The sequence below is a fragment of the Aythya ferina genome (genome assembly GCF_964211825.1).
Source record: "Aythya ferina genome assembly, chromosome: 3".
Taxonomy (NCBI): Eukaryota; Metazoa; Chordata; class Aves; order Anseriformes; family Anatidae; genus Aythya; species Aythya ferina.
Window position 1 is genome coordinate 44,278,381 of NC_140298.1, and position 22,009 is coordinate 44,300,389.

At 36.6% G+C, this 22,009-nt stretch overlaps 1 protein-coding gene across 1 annotated transcript in view; it reads left to right on the top strand.

Moving 5' to 3' along the window:
• Positions 1 to 18,315, top strand: part of THBS2 (thrombospondin 2) — a 32,577-nt gene extending 14,262 nt beyond the window's left edge. Inside the window, exons 11-22 of the mRNA XM_084514712.1 lie at positions 56 to 183; positions 287 to 439; positions 1,492 to 1,710; positions 4,577 to 4,684; positions 6,443 to 6,602; positions 8,089 to 8,207; positions 8,640 to 8,874; positions 11,772 to 11,999; positions 12,445 to 12,716; positions 13,668 to 13,765; positions 15,631 to 15,770; positions 16,433 to 18,315. Of these exons, the coding sequence (XP_084370838.1) occupies positions 56 to 183; positions 287 to 439; positions 1,492 to 1,710; positions 4,577 to 4,684; positions 6,443 to 6,602; positions 8,089 to 8,207; positions 8,640 to 8,874; positions 11,772 to 11,999; positions 12,445 to 12,716; positions 13,668 to 13,765; positions 15,631 to 15,770; positions 16,433 to 16,440 (1,868 nt within the window). The 3' untranslated portion in view covers positions 16,441 to 18,315. The remainder of the gene's footprint in view (positions 1 to 55; positions 184 to 286; positions 440 to 1,491; positions 1,711 to 4,576; positions 4,685 to 6,442; positions 6,603 to 8,088; positions 8,208 to 8,639; positions 8,875 to 11,771; positions 12,000 to 12,444; positions 12,717 to 13,667; positions 13,766 to 15,630; positions 15,771 to 16,432) is intronic.
• Positions 18,316 to 22,009: the final 3,694 nt, after the last annotated feature.

Consider the following 22,009-nt stretch of genomic DNA (forward strand, 5'->3'; position numbering starts at 1 on the left):
CTTATGTGCCATTCATGCTCATAACTTAATAGATGCTTTTATGTGTCTTTTCCAGATGGGTGTTTATCAAATCCCTGCTTTCCTGGAGCAGAATGCAACAGCTACCCAGATGGGTCTTGGTCATGCGGGCCATGTCCAGCAGGTTTCCTTGGCAATGGTACAGTCTGTGAAGATCTTGATGAGGTATTGACTTCATTTTCATTAACATCAGGAAATTACTGTGAAGTTTTCATTTTTTGGGAATTATGTGGCCATCTAATTGGTTTCTTTCTTTCCTTTCCTACAGTGTATAGCTGTGTCAGATGTTTGCTTTAAGGTGAATCAGGTTCATCGCTGTGTGAACACAAACCCAGGTTTCCACTGCTTACCATGTCCTCCACGCTATAAAGGAAGTCAGCCCTATGGGGTAGGACTGGAAGTTGCCAAAACAGAGAAACAAGTAAGTGATGTTGAAGAGAATTTGATGTCTCAAAGTGAGTAATTCTCACTGAAAGTGTCTGTGGATGAAAACGTGATAAACTTGGGTGCAAAACAAAGATAACTTGAAATGGATAACTGCTGCTCCAGGGTGGTTTTTGGTTTGAATGACAAAAAAATGAATTTATTGGTTTCTTTTAAAGGTTTTTATTTTCTCTAGGCATCTGCCTAGGACCAAATGAACGTAAAATGCAAGAAGTAGGCATTCTCTTAGTTTGCAATTACTTCTTTTGGGTGTATATACCAACTCAGAGGATTGGGAACTGAAGGATTAGTACAGTTATCCATATAAGTATATTGCTGAATGTGGATATCATCAGACATATGTCTAAAGTTTTCCTTAAATTCTGTTGGGCTGACAACTGTCAGTGGGAAAGGATATAAGGAAGTGAAAGTGATATTGAAGCCTATGGTTTGAGAGACAGGACAAAATTATTAAAACAGATGCCTTGGAATGCCTTCTCTGTTGCTGTTGAGTCAACCTCTGGTTGGTTCAACACGTGAAGTCTAAACATAAAGCATAAGATTCTCAGATACTGTCAAAGAAATTAAGCACAGTGATACAAAGAGGTAACAAAAGATTACTTGAGGGGAATGTGAAAATACATTAGGCTGTCTTTGTTTTAAGAATATAAAGGTAGTCTTTGCATACTGACAGGGGGAACACTGAAGCATACAGGTGAGTACAGTCTACTTTCCATTGAAATAAATTTCTGGGCATTAATGACATATGTAAGAAATCGGATAGAGTCCTGAAAACATTAACCACTTTAATTTCTTTTAATTTCTTTTTTCTAATACACAATTTTTCTTGTGGCTTGTTTTAATTATTTTCATTGTACACATTTTCTAGAGATGTGAACTGACAGAGCAATGTGGCTTACTAACCACAATTAAAACAAAGTTCCTGTCTTTAGGCATCTAAATAACTGGCCTGCTTTTGACCAAGTTAAGGCACACACATCTGGCTGTGATGATTGCCATGCTTCAGTGAGTATACTTTATTTGTTACAGGTCTGTGAACCTGAGAATCCATGCAAGGACAAGACACACAGCTGCCATAAGTCTGCGGAGTGCATCTATCTAGGCCATTTCAGTGATCCTATGTACAAATGTGAATGTAGGACAGGTTATGCTGGTGATGGACACATTTGTGGTGAGGATTCTGATTTGGATGGCTGGCCAAATAACAACTTGGTCTGTGCTGCTAATGCTACATACCACTGTGTGAAGGTAGGTAAAATACTGTTGATAAAAAGTTACACCATAACCAGATTTTCTCTCCTTTTTTTTTTTTCGCAAACAGTTGGAAGTAATTTTTTTCAACATCAAGCTGGTGTTTGCTTTCATTTAAGCTTTGAATGTTTGTAGCATTCTTATTTTCTGGGAGATTCCATTGAATGTGTATTCACTTAACACTAGATTCAGTAAGGATTCTCAAAATGAAATCCAGAGCCCTCTGCTTTGGATTTCTTTCTGCTCGACATATGTTGAAGGCAGAGGTGGCGTACTGAATAGGAGCTACCTAAAGCATGTGTAGAGCGCACAGCTAGTTAGAACTAAACAGCATCTCTGGGTGCAGCTGAGTTGGAAATCTCACCTGTAAGGCCTGTAACCAGACCATAATGGTCAAGTAAGGTCTATAGTTCTGAATCTTTTGTGGACTATCCTTTCCTTTTAAAGAGTTACACTGTGAAACTGGATTCAGAGCCTGGGAAAATTTTTAGCAATGGGAAACAGAGATGAATATGAGTAATCAGACAGAGTTGTCCTTATAACACTTGGTGGGAGAAGATGGGAAGTGCAGCCTCTCTTACCTTTCGGAATGTGGAGTCACAGCTCTTACCGCCTCTACCAGATGGAATGACCTGCCTGCCACATTGGCTGTAGACCTGGCATGGGACTGTTCACCCTTGCTGCTGTGGCTGAGCCATCGTAGTGAAAAATGAAAGATCACTACACAAAGGAGGGAAGTAAGCATCAGGGAGCCTAAAAGTGGTTGTATATTGGTTTACCAGTGATTGCTTCCCATGGTATGTTCCCTGGGACCTCTTTCTATGTTGTTAAAAAAAGGAATACAGATCAAGAAGCTAGGAAAGCTTCAAATAAGGCAGTTTGTGAGAATCAGAAGTTACCCAGGTGTAATCCAGTTGAAGTTGTGAATCTAGGCTTTATCAGCACAAGAGAGTTTCAGAGCCTCTCAGATACCGATTTCTTCACCCTGTCTGATGTGTGTTCATTGTGGTTCCAGGCAGTTCAACAGTTGCAGTTCATATATTCATTTTTAGTTCCCATCATCAGGATCTGCAACATGTTGACCCAAGATGTAAGACAAATGATTAGTTTTCATTAAAATCCTAACATGCTGTACCCATTCAAAAAAAAAACTGTTTCCAAGGATTGATTCATGCTTTCTATAAGATATGTGTTGGTCTAACAGACACAAGTATTTCATTTAAGAGGAAAGAAAGAAAAACACCTTAACAATACCAGAAGCAAACCAAACCCCGGGGGTGTGTGTTAAGTTGGATATCAGGAAAGATTTCTGGAATTTCGGTGTTGGAACTGGCTGCTCAGGGAAGTGGTTGAGTCATCATCCATGGAGATATTTAAAAGACGTGTAGATGGTGCTCAGGGACGTGGCTGAATGGTAGACTTGGCAATGCTAGGTTAGTGTTTGTAGTTCATGATCTTAAAGTTATTTTCCATCCTAAATTGTTCTATGACTCTATGTCTAAGTCTATTTTCTAATACCTAATAAAAAAGTTTTTTGAGTACACTGGTTAGATCTATCTTGTCTTCATTCTTTACTTTTTGTAAAGCTTATGGGAACTGGCTGCCCTTGAGGGAGCTTATACGAAACGGCTGCCTCGCTACTGGGTTTGTATGAAATTGGACTAAAATCTATAGAGAATACAGACAAACATACAGTTGCAAACACACAAAATGATTTGACTATTTCTTTTTAATTGTAAAAAAAACCAAAAAACAAAAACAAAAACAAAACAACAACAACAACAAAAAAAACAACCACAAAATTATTTTGTAACATTGGTAGGCAATACAGAATTGGAGAATAAAGGCTGTTCACAAGTATTTTGTAAAAATGTGCTGTAAAGATTTTGCAGTTACATTATGGTTTTGATACTTATCACAAGTTTTCTAGTTCTCTCTTTCTTAAAATGTCAATACTATTAGAACTGCTGAGGTTAAAAACAGGGCTGGGAATATTACTGGAGTATTATTTTTTTAGGGTAGATGCTAAAAAAACATAAAAAAATTCTGCAGTCCATTGGCAGATTCAGTTTTGGTCTGAGGTAGATATGGCATGGGAGGAAAAGTGAGAATAAACAAGTGTTCTTTTGTAGGTGTATTTATTCTTAGCGAGTGGTAGAATTGCAATCCATTTTTTTAAACTGATTTTAGTACTTTCTTTAAAAGGGAATACATGTTAAAGCTTTGAACTTTTTTTTACTTTTTCAGTCTAATCTAAGCTTCTTTACAAAGCTTTGTTAACATAATAAAGAGATAAGATTCACCTTTCATTTTCAGAGCTGTGAGAGAGCAAAGGTGCAGCAGAACAGTATAAAGGCCCATTTTTCAAAACCCTTGCATACAGGGTTCCCCTTACTGCTGTGTACTACTACCTCATTGCAGTAACTTTCCATATGAACAACTGTTTCTGAAGATATCTCCTGGCTGTATATGTTTTTGGCAACAAAACTTGGACATTTTATATGTAATCTTCAAACATACTTCATGAGGTGTCTATAAGAAGTTGATGTAAGCAAGCGTATGTGCGTGTGGTGTGTTTGTTCTTTGCTATATAGTTTCATTTAAATTTACTGGAAACATCCCTTTACCAGAATAAAAGCTGAGAAATAGAATGATTTGCAGATGCATTTCACTTACTGTACAATATGAAAGCAGCAAATGAACTACTATCTTTGGCAACAAACAAACACAGACTCTTTAAAAAGTATTTGTGGATGATTTTCTTGTTTTATAGCCTCCAGTGTAACATATCTGCTCTTCTACCCAGGCAAGTCATTCTGACATGTAATGTAAACCTAACGCCTCAATTCTTGCTTTTCACCAGGATAACTGCCCCCTTTTGCCTAACTCTGGCCAAGAGGACTTTGATAAAGATGGCAAAGGAGATGCCTGTGATGAGGATGATGACAATGACGGTGTTGAAGATGACAAAGTAAGACGCATTTCTCTGTTACCAGTACATTTGACCTAAACATTTGTTTTTTAAGGAAGACCATTACAACAGATGAGAGCTTTATTGTTCAAAACTTCAGCTGAGTTACTCTGCATTGCTTTCCATGAACGATGCCTGCTGCAGAGTAAAGCTGTGTTGGATCAAATGAGAGTAGCGCTGGGAAGGGCAAAACAGCCTGGGGAGTCCAGGGCTAAACTAAGTTCTCCATAGCAGTTCCGGGTTCTGTTGCGTGCATGGAAACAGTTCGATTGAGTTTTGTATTTTGCAATGGGAGAATGATTGTTCCATTGTATTTTAAAATCTGATAGACATTATATCTGAGGTATGGTAGAAGCAAATTGTGATAGTAACTATAAATGTAGACAGCATCAAGGGGAAATGACAGGAGGAAAGTTACTAGCCTGTTTCATACTTTGCTCTTTTAGATTTGCCTGCAAGAATGAGATTCATAAACTGGAAGAACTTAGGATAGGCAGTTAGTCTAAATACGTTATTCCTTTGCAATCAGCAAAAGGTCAGAAATATATCAAGAGTGGAATTCATTCTGCCTTTTCTGAACATATTTAGGATGCATGAGTTTAAGATTACTGTTCCTCTTTGTTCCCTTCACAGGGAGCCTAGGTTGTCTAGAGCTTTAGTTGGTTAAAACTGAGTTAGAAATGTATTCATGAAGCTTCTTTATGGCATATTTAAAAAGTCAAAGAATCACTTGATAACATAATATGGCTTACTACATATATATGGAAAAATTGTAGCTAGTTGTTCAGTTTTATGTACAGTATAAAATTTTAACTTGCCCCTATATCATGTCTTTAAAATGTATATGTGAGGAATCTAAAATGTGAAGCTAAAAATGATTTCCTAGTAAAGAATGTTTTTTCGCTTTTGCAGAGGAAAAGTAATTTAAAAATATTTTCAAATTACGCCCTTCAGATTCCACAAAGCTGATCTGCCCCTCACTCCCACTGCTTTGATTTGGTTTGGTGGTTCTTTGCTTTCCACACAGAGTATTTTCTCATGCCTGTACAAAAGTCCCTGTGTAATTTGGGGATGCATAAAGTGTAAGAAATTTTATTTTGACAGTCTTTCAGACTAGGGATTGAATTAGATGAATTTCTAAAAGTTCCAGTAAAGGGAACAGTTTTGGGCAAAAATATGTTGGGTCAATGAGAGTATTTCATATTAATTTTGATTTTTAAAATCTTTTATGCTTTATTATCATGTGCAATATAACACAACCCATAAAAAGTCAGTCCTTGTTTAAAATGAAAAATGAAAATATTTGATTTAAAAGTGAGAATACTGATACTAGTTTGTTCCAAAGAAATCAGAGTATTGATTCCAGCTTGTTCCAAAAAAAATAATATGTGCTGAGATTGGACAGATTTTACAACATATTCTGGTTTTGACAAAACACAGGTACCAGTGGGTTGCACTTCTGTTGATATTTCCAAGTACAGATCCAATTTAAAATGTCTATTGCTCTCATAGTGAGATATACTATATGCTTTACATACCTTGTACAAAAATGTAAAATACACAGTGAGCCAGGCAATGCTGTTACAACCAAGATCTTTAGTTTAGGCACAGTTTGTCCACTGGAAAAATAATGTATTCATGTCTTGATTTTGGCCTCCATCCAAGATGAATAGGAAGAGTGACCACTTCATAGTATGGTCTCATGACCTCAGCTCAAGTTGTGATTTATATTCTTAAATCTCTATTTCTTCTCACTAGGACAATTGCCCTCTTTTGTTCAACCCTCGTCAGTTTGATTATGACAAGGATGAAGTTGGTGACCGCTGTGATAATTGCCCCTATGTGCACAACCCTGCTCAGATTGACACAGATAATAATGGGGAGGGTGACTCGTGTGCTGTGGATATTGATGGAGACGGTATGTTTTCAGTCTTGAGTATTAGGTGCTGTGGTTTAATTACACTATGAGTTATGGCCAGTAAGATGGAATACCTGCTTTTATACATGGAATAAAATCAAGTTTATCTGCTCAAAAATGCAACAGAAGAAAGAGAAGACTGAGGTCCATCTGTCCTGTGTAGTAAACTTGTCCATAATGTCCCTAAGTAAATACAATGGATACTGTTGGAGAATAAATCACAGCAGATCTTTTGTTAGTGTAATCTTAGAAAAAATTCTTTCATTCCTCTGTGTTCCAAAGTAATCAGTGTCTAATGTAACAATTTTGTTGACTTTTTTTCTCCTTTTTAAAGTTTAAGGAGGGAAAAGAACATCAGAACATCCATGTAATTAAGACAATATCTGCAGTAAATTAATGTGCTTTTTTTTTTTTTTTTTTTTTTTTAATGAAAGCACTGCAATGCCCATAATAACCCAAATACACATTTTTTTTGTCTTACAATTTTATTAAAGGTGCTTATTTTATCTACTTGTACATGTCTATATGACCCAGATTTGATCTGAATGAGGAGGGAAAAATCAGTTACATGTCTCTCAAAAATCTTACTTCTGTATTATTTCAAATTTATGTGAATCCAGAAGTATTATTAGTTGAAGAAATCTGATTTTGGATTTCCTTCAGTAAATGTAGAAACTTCAGGATGCTTATCTGAATTAAACTTCTAAATGTTTTGAGTCCTTTTGTCCTTCAAATCATCAGGTTCTTAGTAGTACTCATGGGAGTCTGCATATATGTTTGGAAAAAAATAAAATGTATTGGCTTAAAAATTGCACAAATATCCAGGGACCGTATGATGTAGGAAAGGGTCCTTTTGTCCTTTCCAGACAGCTATGCTAACATGTATTGATTGTTTCTTTTCTACATATTATATTTTTTGAAGGAGGCTGTCCATTGCATAATGAACTTTCCTGAGGGGGGGAGCAATTTCTGTTTAAAATTTGGCATGCTGTACAATAAATGACATATGTTCTGGTAAAATCATTTACTGCTGAGGCAGCTGAACATTAATGCAGTTATTTCTATACAAAACAATTCAGACATTCCACCATGATATATCTGTGCATTCTATGCCATTCCACATAGCATTTGTGAAGAAAGTACAAATCAAATTATTTAAAAATACCCCACCTCTTCATCTATTTTTTTAAAGAAATGTAGTATCTGTGCAGAAAGAGTAGAAACACAAGACTTTATCAACCCTTACTTTAGGAAAATCTCTTAGGAAAGTACATATAGAAGTGTCTATCATAGCAAGAAAAGTGGGATTGATACTGCATTATTATTTTTTTTCTAATACTAGCCACTGCTTCATGATATATCAATCAGCCTATGAACACCTTAGGAGTGCTGCTTCTTTACTGGTGACTCTTACAGTCTATGATCGTCTGTGCTGAATGACATATCATTTTGATTTCTTCAGTCTTTTTTTCTTCTTTCCTTCTAGACATTTTTAATGAACGAGATAATTGTCCTTACGTCTATAACACAGACCAGAGCGATACAGATGGTGATGGAGTTGGTGATCAGTGTGATAATTGTCCATTGATGCATAATCCAGACCAGGTAAATGTTAGGCACAGTTTCATTAATGACAAAGGAAGAGAAAAGTAGGAAAACATATGAGGAAGCTGTTATTATTTCTCTTGCAATTGCATAATACAGGTAGACTGAGGGAACTGCACTGCATATGTGCACCCAATATCTCATGTGTGTGCTCCTACCATAATGGATGACATCACTTAAAAGAGTTTGTAGCTGTGCTCTTGGATAACCTGACACATTTTGTTGCCAAACAAATTCTGACCAGGTCTGATGCACTGACAACTGCATAAGTAGCTATTCTATTTTGAAATCATGTTCCTGCATTAAGGATGTTTTTTCATCACAATATCACTTGCCTGCAGAGGAGTTCCTGAGGAAAAATATTGAGAAATTTAAGTACCAGGCTATCAGTACTTTTGTGCTCAGTAAATTATTTTTTTTTTTTTTTTGTAGACTGATGCAGATAATGACCTTGTTGGTGACCAGTGTGACAACAATGAAGACATAGATGAAGATGGCCACCAGAACAACCAAGATAACTGCCCTTACATCCCCAATGCTAACCAAGCTGACCATGATAAAGATGGTAAAGGGGATGCCTGTGATCCTGATGATGACAATGATGGTATTCCAGATGACAGGGATAATTGTCGCCTCAGATACAACCCTGACCAGGAGGATTCTGATGGTAAGAGCAATGTGACATGAATTTAACTTAGTTCTTAGTATCCAATTTTGATCTTGGAATAGGAGCATATGATGAAGAGAAATATTCTCAAAATCAAACTGAGCTGTGTATTATATTTGAGGCAGCATGGACTTCAATGGAAGTGCGCTAGCCTATTTGGACCACAATTAGAGCATTAAGAAACCCCTCTGAGAGGGGCTCAAACAAACACATGATTATTTATAGAGAAACACCTTTCAGAAATTAAAAATACATATATTTCTGGTTTTAATTTTGAAATATAAAAAAAACTGGGAAAATATTTCAGATTTAATTTCATGTCTTAAATGAAAAAATGATTTGCTTTTGTTTTCAGGCAAGATGTCTTCTGAAAATTAAAATGGAGAAAATATAGCTTACTGCTCTGATTCCTTTTGAAAGTGAGACTATGTAGCTCTTAAGTCTAAAATCATTTTTGATTTTAAATTATTTTTCTAAAAAGTATTTTTGAGCATCTTTTCTCAAATTTGTTTTATAGGTTAGTAACTTTAAATATATTTTGATGATGCACCTGTCACGTTTTAAGAAATGGATACGTAATCCTTATTTTTTCCAGTTCCTGTCCTGAAATACTGCTGGGCACTCTCAAACAATCCTTCTTTGTGTTTGGCTGTATTTCAGTAGTGAAATAGTGATAGTTTCACAGTCATAAATGTAATTTAGAAACATTTGATCCTTTGAAAACCAACACAATGTGTCTACAATAATGGCCCTTGCAATAAATACGTGAGCAATTTCTGTTCCGAGTTATACAACTTGCTGGAGTCATTCCATGGTTATGTTGGTGAAATTGAAAGCAGAATTTAATACCTACATAATATGGTTTTATGTACTTTTAGAAAGACAAAATCCAGAGACCTGTCTTGTTTCCTGGTAAAACAACTGCTGTAGGAAGTTTCTGATTGGTAGTAGTACTTTACCTTTCAGTCCAATGATATAATGGTAATATCTTTGTACTTGTCAATCTCTAGAATAGCCTCTTAATTTCAGAAATACTCCAAAATAAGGGTGTCCCCAAAGTGTGGTATAGTCATCTGTAACCTGGATTTTGTGAGTGAGAGTACCATTATGTATGGAGAAAGCATTCACAGAAAGAATAAATTTAAAAAAAAATTAGCCAGCTCATCACTGTCATCAGCAGCAGGCCCAAGAGAAATCATGGAAAAATGATAAATAAAGCCAAAAGATGCTCCCACGCTCTTAAAGATGTGAGCTATAGCATTTAATGATGAGGCCCTTGAGAGAGCTGTTGGACATGGCTGGGTAAACAAATGCTTTCTAACTTTCCTTGACACAGAGTCAACATTGTCAGCAACAGCTCAGTACCAAGTGAACGTCATCAAGACTTTCAGTGGATAACTTAAGTTCTCCTATGACTTGAATATTGCCTCTTCAATGTTGGCAAGGGGAATAAAATTGGAAATTCACTTTCTTCTTCTAAGTGCTAAGATAAACAGTTGCAGGAGCACACAGAGCTGATCAGGATTTGGAGTTTTCCGTGGCCAATTGCCAGATTGCAAAATAGGACTACTTATCAGTCACAGTCAGAGTGGTTCAGAGTGGAAGAGACCTCTAGAGATCTTCTAGTCCAACCTCTCTGGTTGGGCAGGTTCACCTAGAGCACGTTGCACAGGATCATCTCCAGGCGGGTTTTGAATATCTCCGCAGAAGGAGACTCCACAACTTCTCTGGGCAACCTATAGCTGAATGTTTTAAAGTCTTTGAGTTATTAGGTGTATTAGCTTACTCTAACTGTCCTTTTTGGTTGTTGCCTAAGACTCATTCTGCTTTTTATGCTCCATTTATGAAAGCTTTATTCCTGAAAAATTCTGTGCCAGTTAGACATGGTAACGTAGCTTTGCATTTGTCTGAAACATCTAGTAGTAGCTCAGTAATTAATTAGTTGGATCATTGCTATTTCCCATTTTGTTAATTCCCATGTTCTTAGAACAGTCACAAACACGTTTTAAAAAGGAGATGCTTAGTTACGTGAAGTTAGAAACAAATTAACTGGTGGGTCTGGTTTTACATTATTAGTACCCAGTATAGCATCCAGTGGCTTCTGTTGTAAAAGAAAAAAAAAGAAAGAAAAAAAAAAGAAAAGTGCCTTTCTTCCATTTTCTTACGTGTTTTGAAGTGCTGTGTTTTATCTTAAGACAAATTGTTTTACCCACAAGTGAAAGAATAACCAAGCATGTATACATATTTTACAATAATATTGTCCCCACTTTCTTTTGACATAGTGGTGACATTTCTGCAATCCAAAGCATCCTGCATGGATTGTTGCTGAAGGAATCTTGAGACACAGATAGGGTCTTAAAAAAAACCAACCACCAACAAAACAACCACCAAACATTGAGTATCTTCAATAGTATATAGGGATTTGGTCATTTGCAGTAGAGTAAAGATTTTAACACTGCTTGAATTCATTTACACTGCACGTATTAAAATGTGGCCTTATATCCACATCTGGGACAAATCATACTGAAAATTTAATACAAACATTAGTGAATTACATCGGCATAGGAAACTTCCAAGTCCCCCAGCACTGTTTCTAAAGAAGCATATAGACTAAGGGTCAGATTGATGACTGTCATAAACCACTGACTGGTTAGTTTTATTAGCATTAATTTTGGCCCTGATCTAAGTTGATGGTTTCTTCCAGTCATTACTAACAACATTTCAAATGTTTGTTTCAAATGAACTTTCAGAGAATGAAGCTTTATTTGGAGCATTCTTTGAGGAACAAGAAATAACGTACTCATATGCATCATAAATTTCTTCCACTAGTGCAAGAGCCATTAGGTAGCATGGATAATTTGCTAACAGTTGTATTCATTTATTCCTATTGCTTACAGGTGATGGCAGAGGTGATATTTGCAAAGATGACTTTGACAATGACAATGTCCCGGATATTTATGATGTATGCCCTGAAAACAATGCCATCAGTGAAACTGATTTCAGAAAATTCCAGATGGTCCCTCTGGACCCTAAGGGAACTGCTCAGATTGATCCCAACTGGGTTATTCGCCACCAAGGCAAGGAACTGGTGCAGACTGCCAACTCTGATCCTGGAATAGCCGTAGGTAAATATCAAATGTTAGCCTGCATCTTTACATAAACAACCTGTGATCTAGTGATAGAGGGGAAAAAAAAAAAAAGTAGATAAACATGTCTTTTTGGTGCTCCAAGGTTGGGACTGAAACATTGGTTTTATATGCCCAAAAAATAGCTCAATGCTGTTTGCCTTTGTTGACCATTCAGTTTGTCACTGGCTGTAACACACGTGAAATATTCTGTAGAAGAACCTTACATAGGTGTAGTGCCTGCTGTCTTTTACCAGTTGTAAATAACATGTTTCTCCCTAGAAACCTCCATAGGATAGGTTAGGTAGGCAAGTGTAATTACCTCTGTTCTTATAGGTGAAGAAATTGAAAAAGCAAAGCTTAGGATTAAAGTTGGGACTTTTGGGTGTTGGTGGCTGGATCCAGCACTGTAATTCAGTGGTTTATGTCTTTTGTCCTCTCCCAGGTTATGATGAGTTCAGCTCCGTTGACTTCAGTGGCACATTTTATGTTAACACAGACCGTGATGATGACTATGCCGGCTTTGTGTTTGGCTACCAGTCCAGCAGTCGGTTTTATGTTCTGATGTGGAAGCAGGTCACGCAGACCTACTGGGAGGACAAACCCACCAGGGCTTATGGCTATTCTGGTGTGTCACTCAAGGTAGTGAATTCAACAACTGGTACCGGTGAACACTTGAGAAATGCTCTCTGGCATACAGGAAACACTCCTGGACAGGTGAGAAATTTAAAACTTCAGGGCCATGATGATGCCTGATTAATCTTTTAACAAGAAGTGAGGTGTCTGGAAATGAGTTTTCTTTCACACCTTAATTGTTGCAGAAGACTACAAGCTTTTCTTCAGTTCACATATTATTAGTGTTGCCTTGTGTTTCAAAGAAAACATTACACATATAAAAATCATGAATGGAAAAAATTACATGTATAAAAGGGAAGGTGTGGTGTGGTCCAAAAAAGAGTAAGAGATCTCAGTTCTGCACAAATCCTTTGTGACCTCTGTACTGGCACTTATTCCTTCAGCATTCCAGCTTGTTTGAATTATGCTTGGTTTAGACCTCAGCAACCAGTGACAGCCAAAGAGAAAAGAAATGAAAACAAAGAGAAAAAATCACTTCTGTTCCAAGTAGGGCCCAGCCACAGAAGAATCTTGTGCCTTTTGGAAAATAAGTTATTGAGGCTTTGTGCGTAAATAGGAATTTCACACTTTGGAGTTCTTGCAGGAGTGAGGCCTCAACTGAGTGCAAGAGTTTTCAAATAAGCCAGAGGTAGTAACATCTGTGCAAGCTGCAGTCCCTTTCACTCAATGAAGCCACTCATACAGATAGGAAAAGCAGCATCAGATCTTTCAGCGTGGGTGTCTACATGCAAATAGGGGCAGGACTGCATAAGGGAAGTCAGATTCAATGCTGTAATGGCCTTCAGTGACAAATACGTAACTGATCTATAGTTACAGACAGGAATTTTCATTACTCTCCCTAGAAAGGAACAGAGTGAAGAAATAGTATGCTGATCATATGTTAAACACTTGTTTTGGTTTCATCATTTGTTAAACACTGGTTTTGGTTTCCTGCTCTGCAGCAAATGATCTGCGGCTGCATGTACAGTTACTGTAGTGGATGTACACTTCTGAAGCAGTGTTTCTAATACAGCATTTGTATTCCTACCATAGGTGCGTACTTTGTGGCATGATCCCAAGAACATTGGCTGGAAAGATTATACTGCATACAGGTGGCATTTGGTTCATAGGCCTAAAACGGGACTAATAAAGTAAGAAATATTTCCGTGCCTCTATATTAGAATTAGTATAACTTCAGTTACTGTTGATATAACAGCTATTTCATCAGTTTCTTTGTTAGTTTTCATAATGGTCATACTTACATTACAGTTTGTTTCAATATTTAGGGAATCATTTTTTTATATTTAGAATGACTCAGATGTATTTAATTTAGTAGGGATGGTTCAGTATTTACATCAGTTAAATATTCTTAAATTAAAAAAAAATCTTTCTCAATAGTTCTTCTGTAAAGGGACCAAAAATTCCTAAGCAAAACTCAAAGCAAGATTAGAACATGAGATTCTTCCATAGCCTCTGGAATTTGAATGAATGAATGAAATTAATTAGAAACATCAAAATTGCCACAGGGAAGTAGGCCAGCCTCCTGTCTGCTTCAGCATCCTGTCTCCAATAGTGGCTTATACAAGATATTGCAGAAGTAGCCATAAGCACATCTGCAATGCACATAGGGAGGAGCTATGGCATGTTATTTTCCTTAAAGCCCAGCTGTTTATCTGATATTCAAAAGAATAAGCATTAACTGTTTATGTCAATTTTATCTTGTACTAACTACTGTAAGTATGGTAAGCATGTTTTTCATGGGGCAGTCTGACATCTTAAGGTCTTGCTAGTTTGTGTTTAGTAAGTGTTTAGTAAGAGCAGGGGAGTTTGGCTGTTCAAAGGGACAAATTTGGTTAAACTACTTGGTCTGTCTTTTGGGGAATAAAAAAGTTTCCGTGTATGTTTTAAGTCTTTATGCATCAAAGGATTGCATTGCAAGGCACTGGCTGATACAGGTCAAAAAGAAACTTGAGTTTTTCATTCATGTTGCTGTTGCCTGTAACTTTTTCTTTGCAGAAGGTACTTAGTATCAGACAAAACATATTTCATATGGTAACATGTTAGATTAGTCTACTGTGACAAATTCTATGGTCTGGGACATTAGATTCCTTCATTCTTTAGGGTGTTTTAAAAGGAAATAAAGAAACAAAAGCAATTATTTTCATAGTATAGTTACGGAACTATGTTATTTTGTCTCTGCTGTAATCAAAAGACTGTCGACTCACTTCACATTTGGCTATTTTTAGTCTGAGAGCCTAAGAACCTTAGGTTCTTAAAGTTCCTGTCGTAAGGTCTCCCATGAGAAGTGGAGAATCTATGAGCAAGGAACTGCAACTTGTCTGGTAGAAAAGAAAAATGAAGAGGTCTGTTGGCTCCAGGGTGGGTGCATGAGACACTCAAGGGAAAAAAAAAAAAAAAAAAAAAAAAAGAACCAACTCTTTCTTTTCTAGTTTATAAATCTAGCTGTTTGTGTCCAAATCCTTCCAGCTTTCATTAGGAGCTTAAGCCGTCTGAAACTGAAATTTAGCATGTTTCCAATTAATGTTTTGTTAGAATCTAAAGGGAAAGTTTTTCCAGTTTCTGATTTTGGCCCTTGCACCTAGAGATAAGTAAATCAGCCATTCACACGGCTATACAGAAGACTTTGCAAAGCTATGTGGCTACGTCTTGTGTTAACCTCTGAGTTCACAGGGACAGAGTCTTATCAATGAATGATAGTACATGACATAGTTCATTCCAGGAGACTTGACTGTTCTAAATAAAGTATTGGGAAATCTTTTGCAGATGGTGTGCATAAAATTACTTATAGAACAGCTCCACTACTTTTGATTAATGCATTATGGCTGCCAGCCATGTGGGTGTGAGAGAGAGTTGAGGAGTGATCCTTACAATGAAGCTGTGTTATCTGGTGACTTGTTAAAATGAATTCTGATTCACTTCTTGGAAGCTGTTACTAGCCCTTAGCACTGGACACTCCATCATCCTCCTTTTCTAATTTATATTATGTTCTTTACAGAGTTTTAGTTTATGAAGGGAAGCAAGTCATGGTGGATTCTGGACCAATCTATGATACAACCTTTGCTGGTGGACGATTGGGTCTTTTTGTCTTCTCTCAAGAGATGGTTTATTTCTCTGATCTCAAATATGAATGCAGAGGTTAGTTACAGAAAATGTCTGGAAAATGCTGATGCCTTTGAAGTAACCTATGGAGCAAGCACGAAATATGGAAATGCAGAGTATCCTCTTGTTACTGAAAACAATCTGTAATCTCATAGCATGTTGTGAACCTTGATTTGTTGAAATACCATGAATGCTCTTTGCCCCTATAGTAATCTCAATTTGAATAATAAAACCCAGATGTTCAATATTACCCACCTGGAAAAAACGAGATAGAAATCTGAGTGAGATATGCACTTAGAATTCTCTCTGCATATCCACTTTCCTTTGTAGGCTATTTCAGTGTGTCCTGCGGGCAGAGAGCTACTTCAGGATCACCCCTTTTTCCAGGAGACATGAAGGAGAGAGTAGACATTCTTAATGAGCATGACTGTGTATTGTACTACCTCCAAAATGTTTTGAAATATAGAGAATGCTTTCCCAGGTTTTCCTATATGTGATTTTTTTATATTCGTATAAGCATAAGTGCTTATGCATGTGCACATATAGGTAGATGTATTTTTATGTAAATGTTTACACATGTAGGAAAATGCAGAATGGGAAGCACTGCAACCTTGTGTGTGTATCATTCAATTTTGATTGAATTCTAAACCAATAAATCAACCACAACAATTAACGTATTTTTTCCCCATTTCTTTCAGATGCTTGAGCAATGGTTGCTGCATTACCAGCAAAGTACTGTAAATGCTATGCAACCTAGACACCTCAGTACATCCTGGTACTCCCATTTTCTGTTTTTGTGTACCTCCTTCTCTGTCCATGGGCTCCACTGACCAGGTACCTCCCTGCTGCCAGGAGTGGCTCAGCCATCCCTCCACCAAAGTGCCTTCTCACAGCCAGCACTAACGAAACCTAAACACAAGCGTCTGACCCACCACTGAAGCAAAAGCAGATTGATACATTAGAACACTTTTGTAGAGTGAAAACTTAGCAAACCACATTTGTTTGTTTATTTGCCTTTTCTTAAGGAATGACGTTTACATACAAAAATGTAATTACTTAATGTATTTATATATATATATGGAAAAAGGGGGGAGATAATGACTATTAGTCATTATCTTTAAATGAGGAAAAAGTGCTTAAATAACTTTTTAGGTGTATGGTTGATGCTTTCTTGCTCTGATCAGGGCTGGATTTCAGTGACAAAACCTCTGGGTCCAACCATAGCAAAGTAACAGAGGGCCACACCAACAGTGTTTATACTAACAATGGAAAAGCTTTTGGAGAATAAAATGAAGGTCAGTTATGAAGATTTTTTGATCCAAAAAGATGTCCTTTTGCTGATGAGGATGCTCTTAATAACACCCATTAAAAATAAAGTTGGTAGAAATGTCAAATTTGCAACCTAAAGCATTGACTAGCATCAGAGAGTTAATTCAGGCCAAACAGAATTGAACTAGAAACTCCCATGGGAAAGGGAAGAGTGATTAATTTAAAAGTCCAAAACTATCACCATTATCTGACTTTTATAAAATGATTGCTAGTTTTTCCATTTCCTCATATTAATGTTTTGCATTCCCTCATATTAAAAAATATTCCATGAACATGTGGAGCAAAATGAACCTGAACCACTTTCCCACCTCTGCTGCAAAAAGCACTTTGACATCTTGAATCCTGATCTGGGTTTTTGAAAAGGTGGCAACGCCACTATTACTTAATTTGGTAATGTAAGAGCTTAAGGTTCCACTTATAAATATTTTGTTAATATTTATTATGATTATCACACCAAGCTACCTTCTCTGATTATTTATTTTAAAGCATGTCATATAATGCTTCAGTAATACATTTACAAAGGATGATATTTTAAAGTGATTTTTAAAGCATATCACAATATGTAGATATTGTCAAACCATTGTGTACACTTAAGTAAGGGTTATATTCAAGTATGCTTTAAAGTTAAATAAATAATAATAAGGAATTTATAAATGGAACCTTAATATATATCCAGTTACCCTATCTTTAATATTTTGTATTTTACCTATGTCTGCTGTATATAGAACTTCTTAAAATAATGCTGAAGGGATACCAGTGTTTATTCTAAACAGATACAACAGTTATTCAGATATACAATAGTATAAACTTGTTTAACATTTCGTTTTTGTTTTCTTTAAGTTGTATGAGCTTTGTTCACGAAAAGAACACTTGCTGGTGTAATTTTACTCATAGATGGGTTTACTAATGGAATAATACAGTATTTCTGCCTTCTTACAGGGCACAGTGAGATAAATGTTGAATCAACTTTTTCTCCCTTGAAATAGATTTCATTGCTATATTCATTAGAAAGAAATCCACATTTGCTGGCTTTATTGCACATTTTATATTGGTCATATTATCAATTCTTTTTTTATTGTTTATTTGTGTTTTTTTTTTGTTGTTTTTTTTTTTGTTTTTTTTTTTTTTTTTTTCCAAATCCTCTTCATGAGGTTTTTAAGTGTGTTTCAGTTTCTTTCTTTTGGTGTTTCAAATTGTATCCCCAAGTCCCAAGCAGAAGGGAGGGTTACTTCATTAAATGTAATGATTGTAATGGCTGTGTAGGGTTTTTTGTTTTGTTGAAGAGAGACATCAGTGTAGGGATGAAGATGTTAATATTTGAACTGTATCATAATTTTCCTATTCTATGTAAATTATTTATGATGTTTTTTTTTTTTTTTTCTCATTTTTTTTTCCTTGCAAATGTGTGTGTGAGAGAGTGAGATGAATGAAATTTCACATTGTTTTGCCAAAAATTGTAAATAATTATTTATTTGTTTACATGGACGGAACTTTATCATTTAACGTCCTCATTCATTTAGTCAGATCCTCATTTATATATATATATATTAAGAAATTATTGATAGGAAATAAACTGTAAAAAGGTTTTATAAAAAAAAAAATCTCTTTACCTTTTTTATAGTTAAAATGTTTCTTGAAGGTAATATTCCATTCCCGAAAGCCCTCAATTAAAAAACTTCTTGCCTTGCATTTCAAACAAACCAACAAATTTGTTGCCGGGCTACAAATCACAGCCTTTCTTCTAAGGTTGTAAATGACAGGTTTTCTAGCCTTATTGAGACTTATACAAGCCATCATTCCACATAAAGCCTTACTACTGGGCAAACTATCCCAAGTTTTATTTATAGTATTCTGACTGAGAAATGTTGGTCCTGCTTCTCTCTTTTTTCCTGGACATGTATAAACATACTCTGTATTGGATCTTGGCCAATGTTTTTCAACACATACATGATCGTGTTCTGCAACCACTTCTGCTGTGAGTCCCGATTCAGTTGTTGGTATATGTTTGTGTGTGCAAGGATTGCCTTCCTGCTGGAGAGTTTCAGGAATGAGTGATTAGTGTTGATTCAAATGGATTAAGATACAAGAAAAAAGTATTAGCATGAGAGATCTTTGCCACCAATATGAACTGTTCCCAGGCAGGGGAATTTGAATTGGATTACTGAAGTCAGAATTTCCAGCATGCCAAAATGCTGATTTTGAGGTATGAACTCAAGTCATACTCACTTGTAAATATCCCAACTATTCACTTTCCTTGGCTTGACCAGCACCCCAGTTACTTGCTTTCTTTGGCTTTGGTGGTTCCAGTGTGACAGAGCCAGAGTACTCAGACTACTGTACCAGAAAGCTGTATACTCCTCAGCGTCAACTCTTGATGAATCCTTTAAACCAATACAAATATCCAGGCTTATTGAGAGATGGGTCTTATTTATTCTGTAGGGATGGAAATGATTGACATTGTTCAGGTAATAGAGTGATCAAGATCTTGTTATCCATGTTTCCAAGAGTAACTTTTAAATGTCTGGTGTGGATCTGTGAGAAAAGGCTGTCATCAGGACAGTTTTGAGCACTTCATAATTATTTGAAAAGAATAAAGGGGAAAAAAAAAAAAAAAAAAAAGAAGCCCTTTGTGGCAACCAAACAAAACCCTGCAAAACGGATGCAGGGAAATAAAACCCTGTTAGAAACAAGTGAAACCATAACAAACAGTGCTGCCATAGTAGAATCATAGAATCATAGAATATCCTGAGTTGGAAGGGACCCTTAAGGATCATCAAGTCCAACTCTTGACACCGCACAGGTCTACCCAAAAGTTCAGACCATGTGCCTAAGTTCACAGTCCAATCTCTTCTTAAATTCAGACAGGCTCGGTGCAGTGACCACTTCCCTGGGGAGCCTGTTCCAGTGTGCAACCACCCTCTCTGTGAAGAACCCCCTCCTGACGTCCAGCCTAAATTTCCCCTGCCTCAGCTTAACCCCGTTCCCGCGGGTCCTGTCACTAGTAAAGGGTCTTTAAAAAAAACAGAGAAGGAAGGACGAAAAACCAGATACTACTGTGAATGGGCGAGTTCACATAAAACAGTATGTCCTCTGACCTCTCTCCATGGATCTAACTAAAAGGTTTTGAGAATGTTCAAAAACATTTGGCTAATTTGTGAAACATACATATTTAAAAATGTTGGCAACCTCTGCTCTTCTTGTTCCCAGAGTGACTCGTATGAAAGAAGGCCTGGAATCACAGGAGGGAGGCTGGGTTTCTTGCAATGAGAGACACTGAGAGACCTGGACTCCAGTTCTGTTACTGACTTCTGTGTGATACTAGGCAGATTTTTTTATTCATTTCCCTGAGCATCAGGCTTCCATCTACTAAAAGTCAATGATCAAATTTCCTCCCCTTTAAGATCCTTTTGATAAGTTTTATGTATCTCATTGTTTCTGGGTCAGCCAAAAGAACAGGAAATACTGAAATCCTGAAACTCCCCTCAGATACACTTCTGACGAGACTTCTCGTCCACTTTTAAAACATGAGTTTTTCAGATAAGCTTTGGATAAGCCTCTGAATTCTGAAAAGTAAAGCTAAACTATTAATACTCCATTGTAATAATAATAATAATAATAACACAACGGTTTCTTCCAGAAAGGAAGAGAAAAATCCACCTAATGATTATACCTGTGATTTCTCATGTCAGGCAGCCTAAATATTAGCATCATGAATGCTAACATCTGTGTCTACTGCTTGCTCGCTGTGCAGTGGAGGCAGAAGCCGAACAGACTGTTGCAGACAGTGGGCCAAATCCTCATCTTGGGATACGGGAGTTTTCCTACAGAAACTAGACTTGAGTAGTATCTGGATGAGATTCAGGGTTCGGCTTGTGCTGCAGACTTCCATAGACAGAGGTCTAATGGTTGCATGGGAACATCTGCTCTCTAAAGCGATTTGAAAAATAAATAACTATGTAATAACTTGGCACAGCCTTGTTCCCAATGTGGAGAAGACCACCCTTGTAGATCAGGAAGGGGGACTTTGAAGCAAAAGAAACCTGGGACTGATTAAACCAAAGGTCTGTCTAACCCCTTGTCATGCTTTTTGAAAGGAGTCAGTAACAAATGTGCCAGAGGAAGGTGTAAAATCCTTATCATTAAAAATTAGACATCAACATGCCTAGAGTGAAAACATTGTTCCTACCCGCAGGCAGTTAATAAGTGGTTTCTGCCCTCATGCCTGTATGGTTTATTTTATAATATTATAACTGTAAATGTTCTTGTTATTCATATTTTTTTCTTTTTTTTTAATCCCACTTCTTAACCTTAGTAAAATCTATTGTGAGTTCCCAAGGCTGATTACACAAGATATACACGTAAGTTTCCTTTTACCACTTTCAGGTCTGTTACTGTTTAATTTCATTGCCAGTCTATTCTCACAGACTTTGGGAAAGAGTGAAAAGCATACTTTTCATTAAAAATCTGGATGTCAGGAAAAAAGCAACACAATATTCTGCTTTGCTCTGTCTGTGTGCATGTGTTTGTAATGGGATTATGCAGTTCATCAAAGGTAAAATTTCTTCTGCTTGCTGAAAATGTGAGCTGCCATGTTGTAATTCTGTTCAGGTGACCTCCTTCATGTCTCTCTTGTCTAGCTCTTGTGTAGACAAGTTATATGTATATATATATATTTATATATATATTTATATATATATAAATATTTGCAAAGGGTAAGTGTCATTCTGTGCTTGCCTTGTTTTAGTGCTTTTCCTAGCCATCTGCTGCTGGCCACCACTGGAATCAGGCAAATGAGTGAGTTGGATCTTTGATCTGACATTTTAAAACCTTTTAACCTGTCAATGATCGTTGGTAATTATTCAGTCATCTTGATATTTGTAGAGCTAGACATGAACATGTACTTCCTTTAGAAGGAAGTGAATTCCTTTTCAGAAGACAGCTGAGCA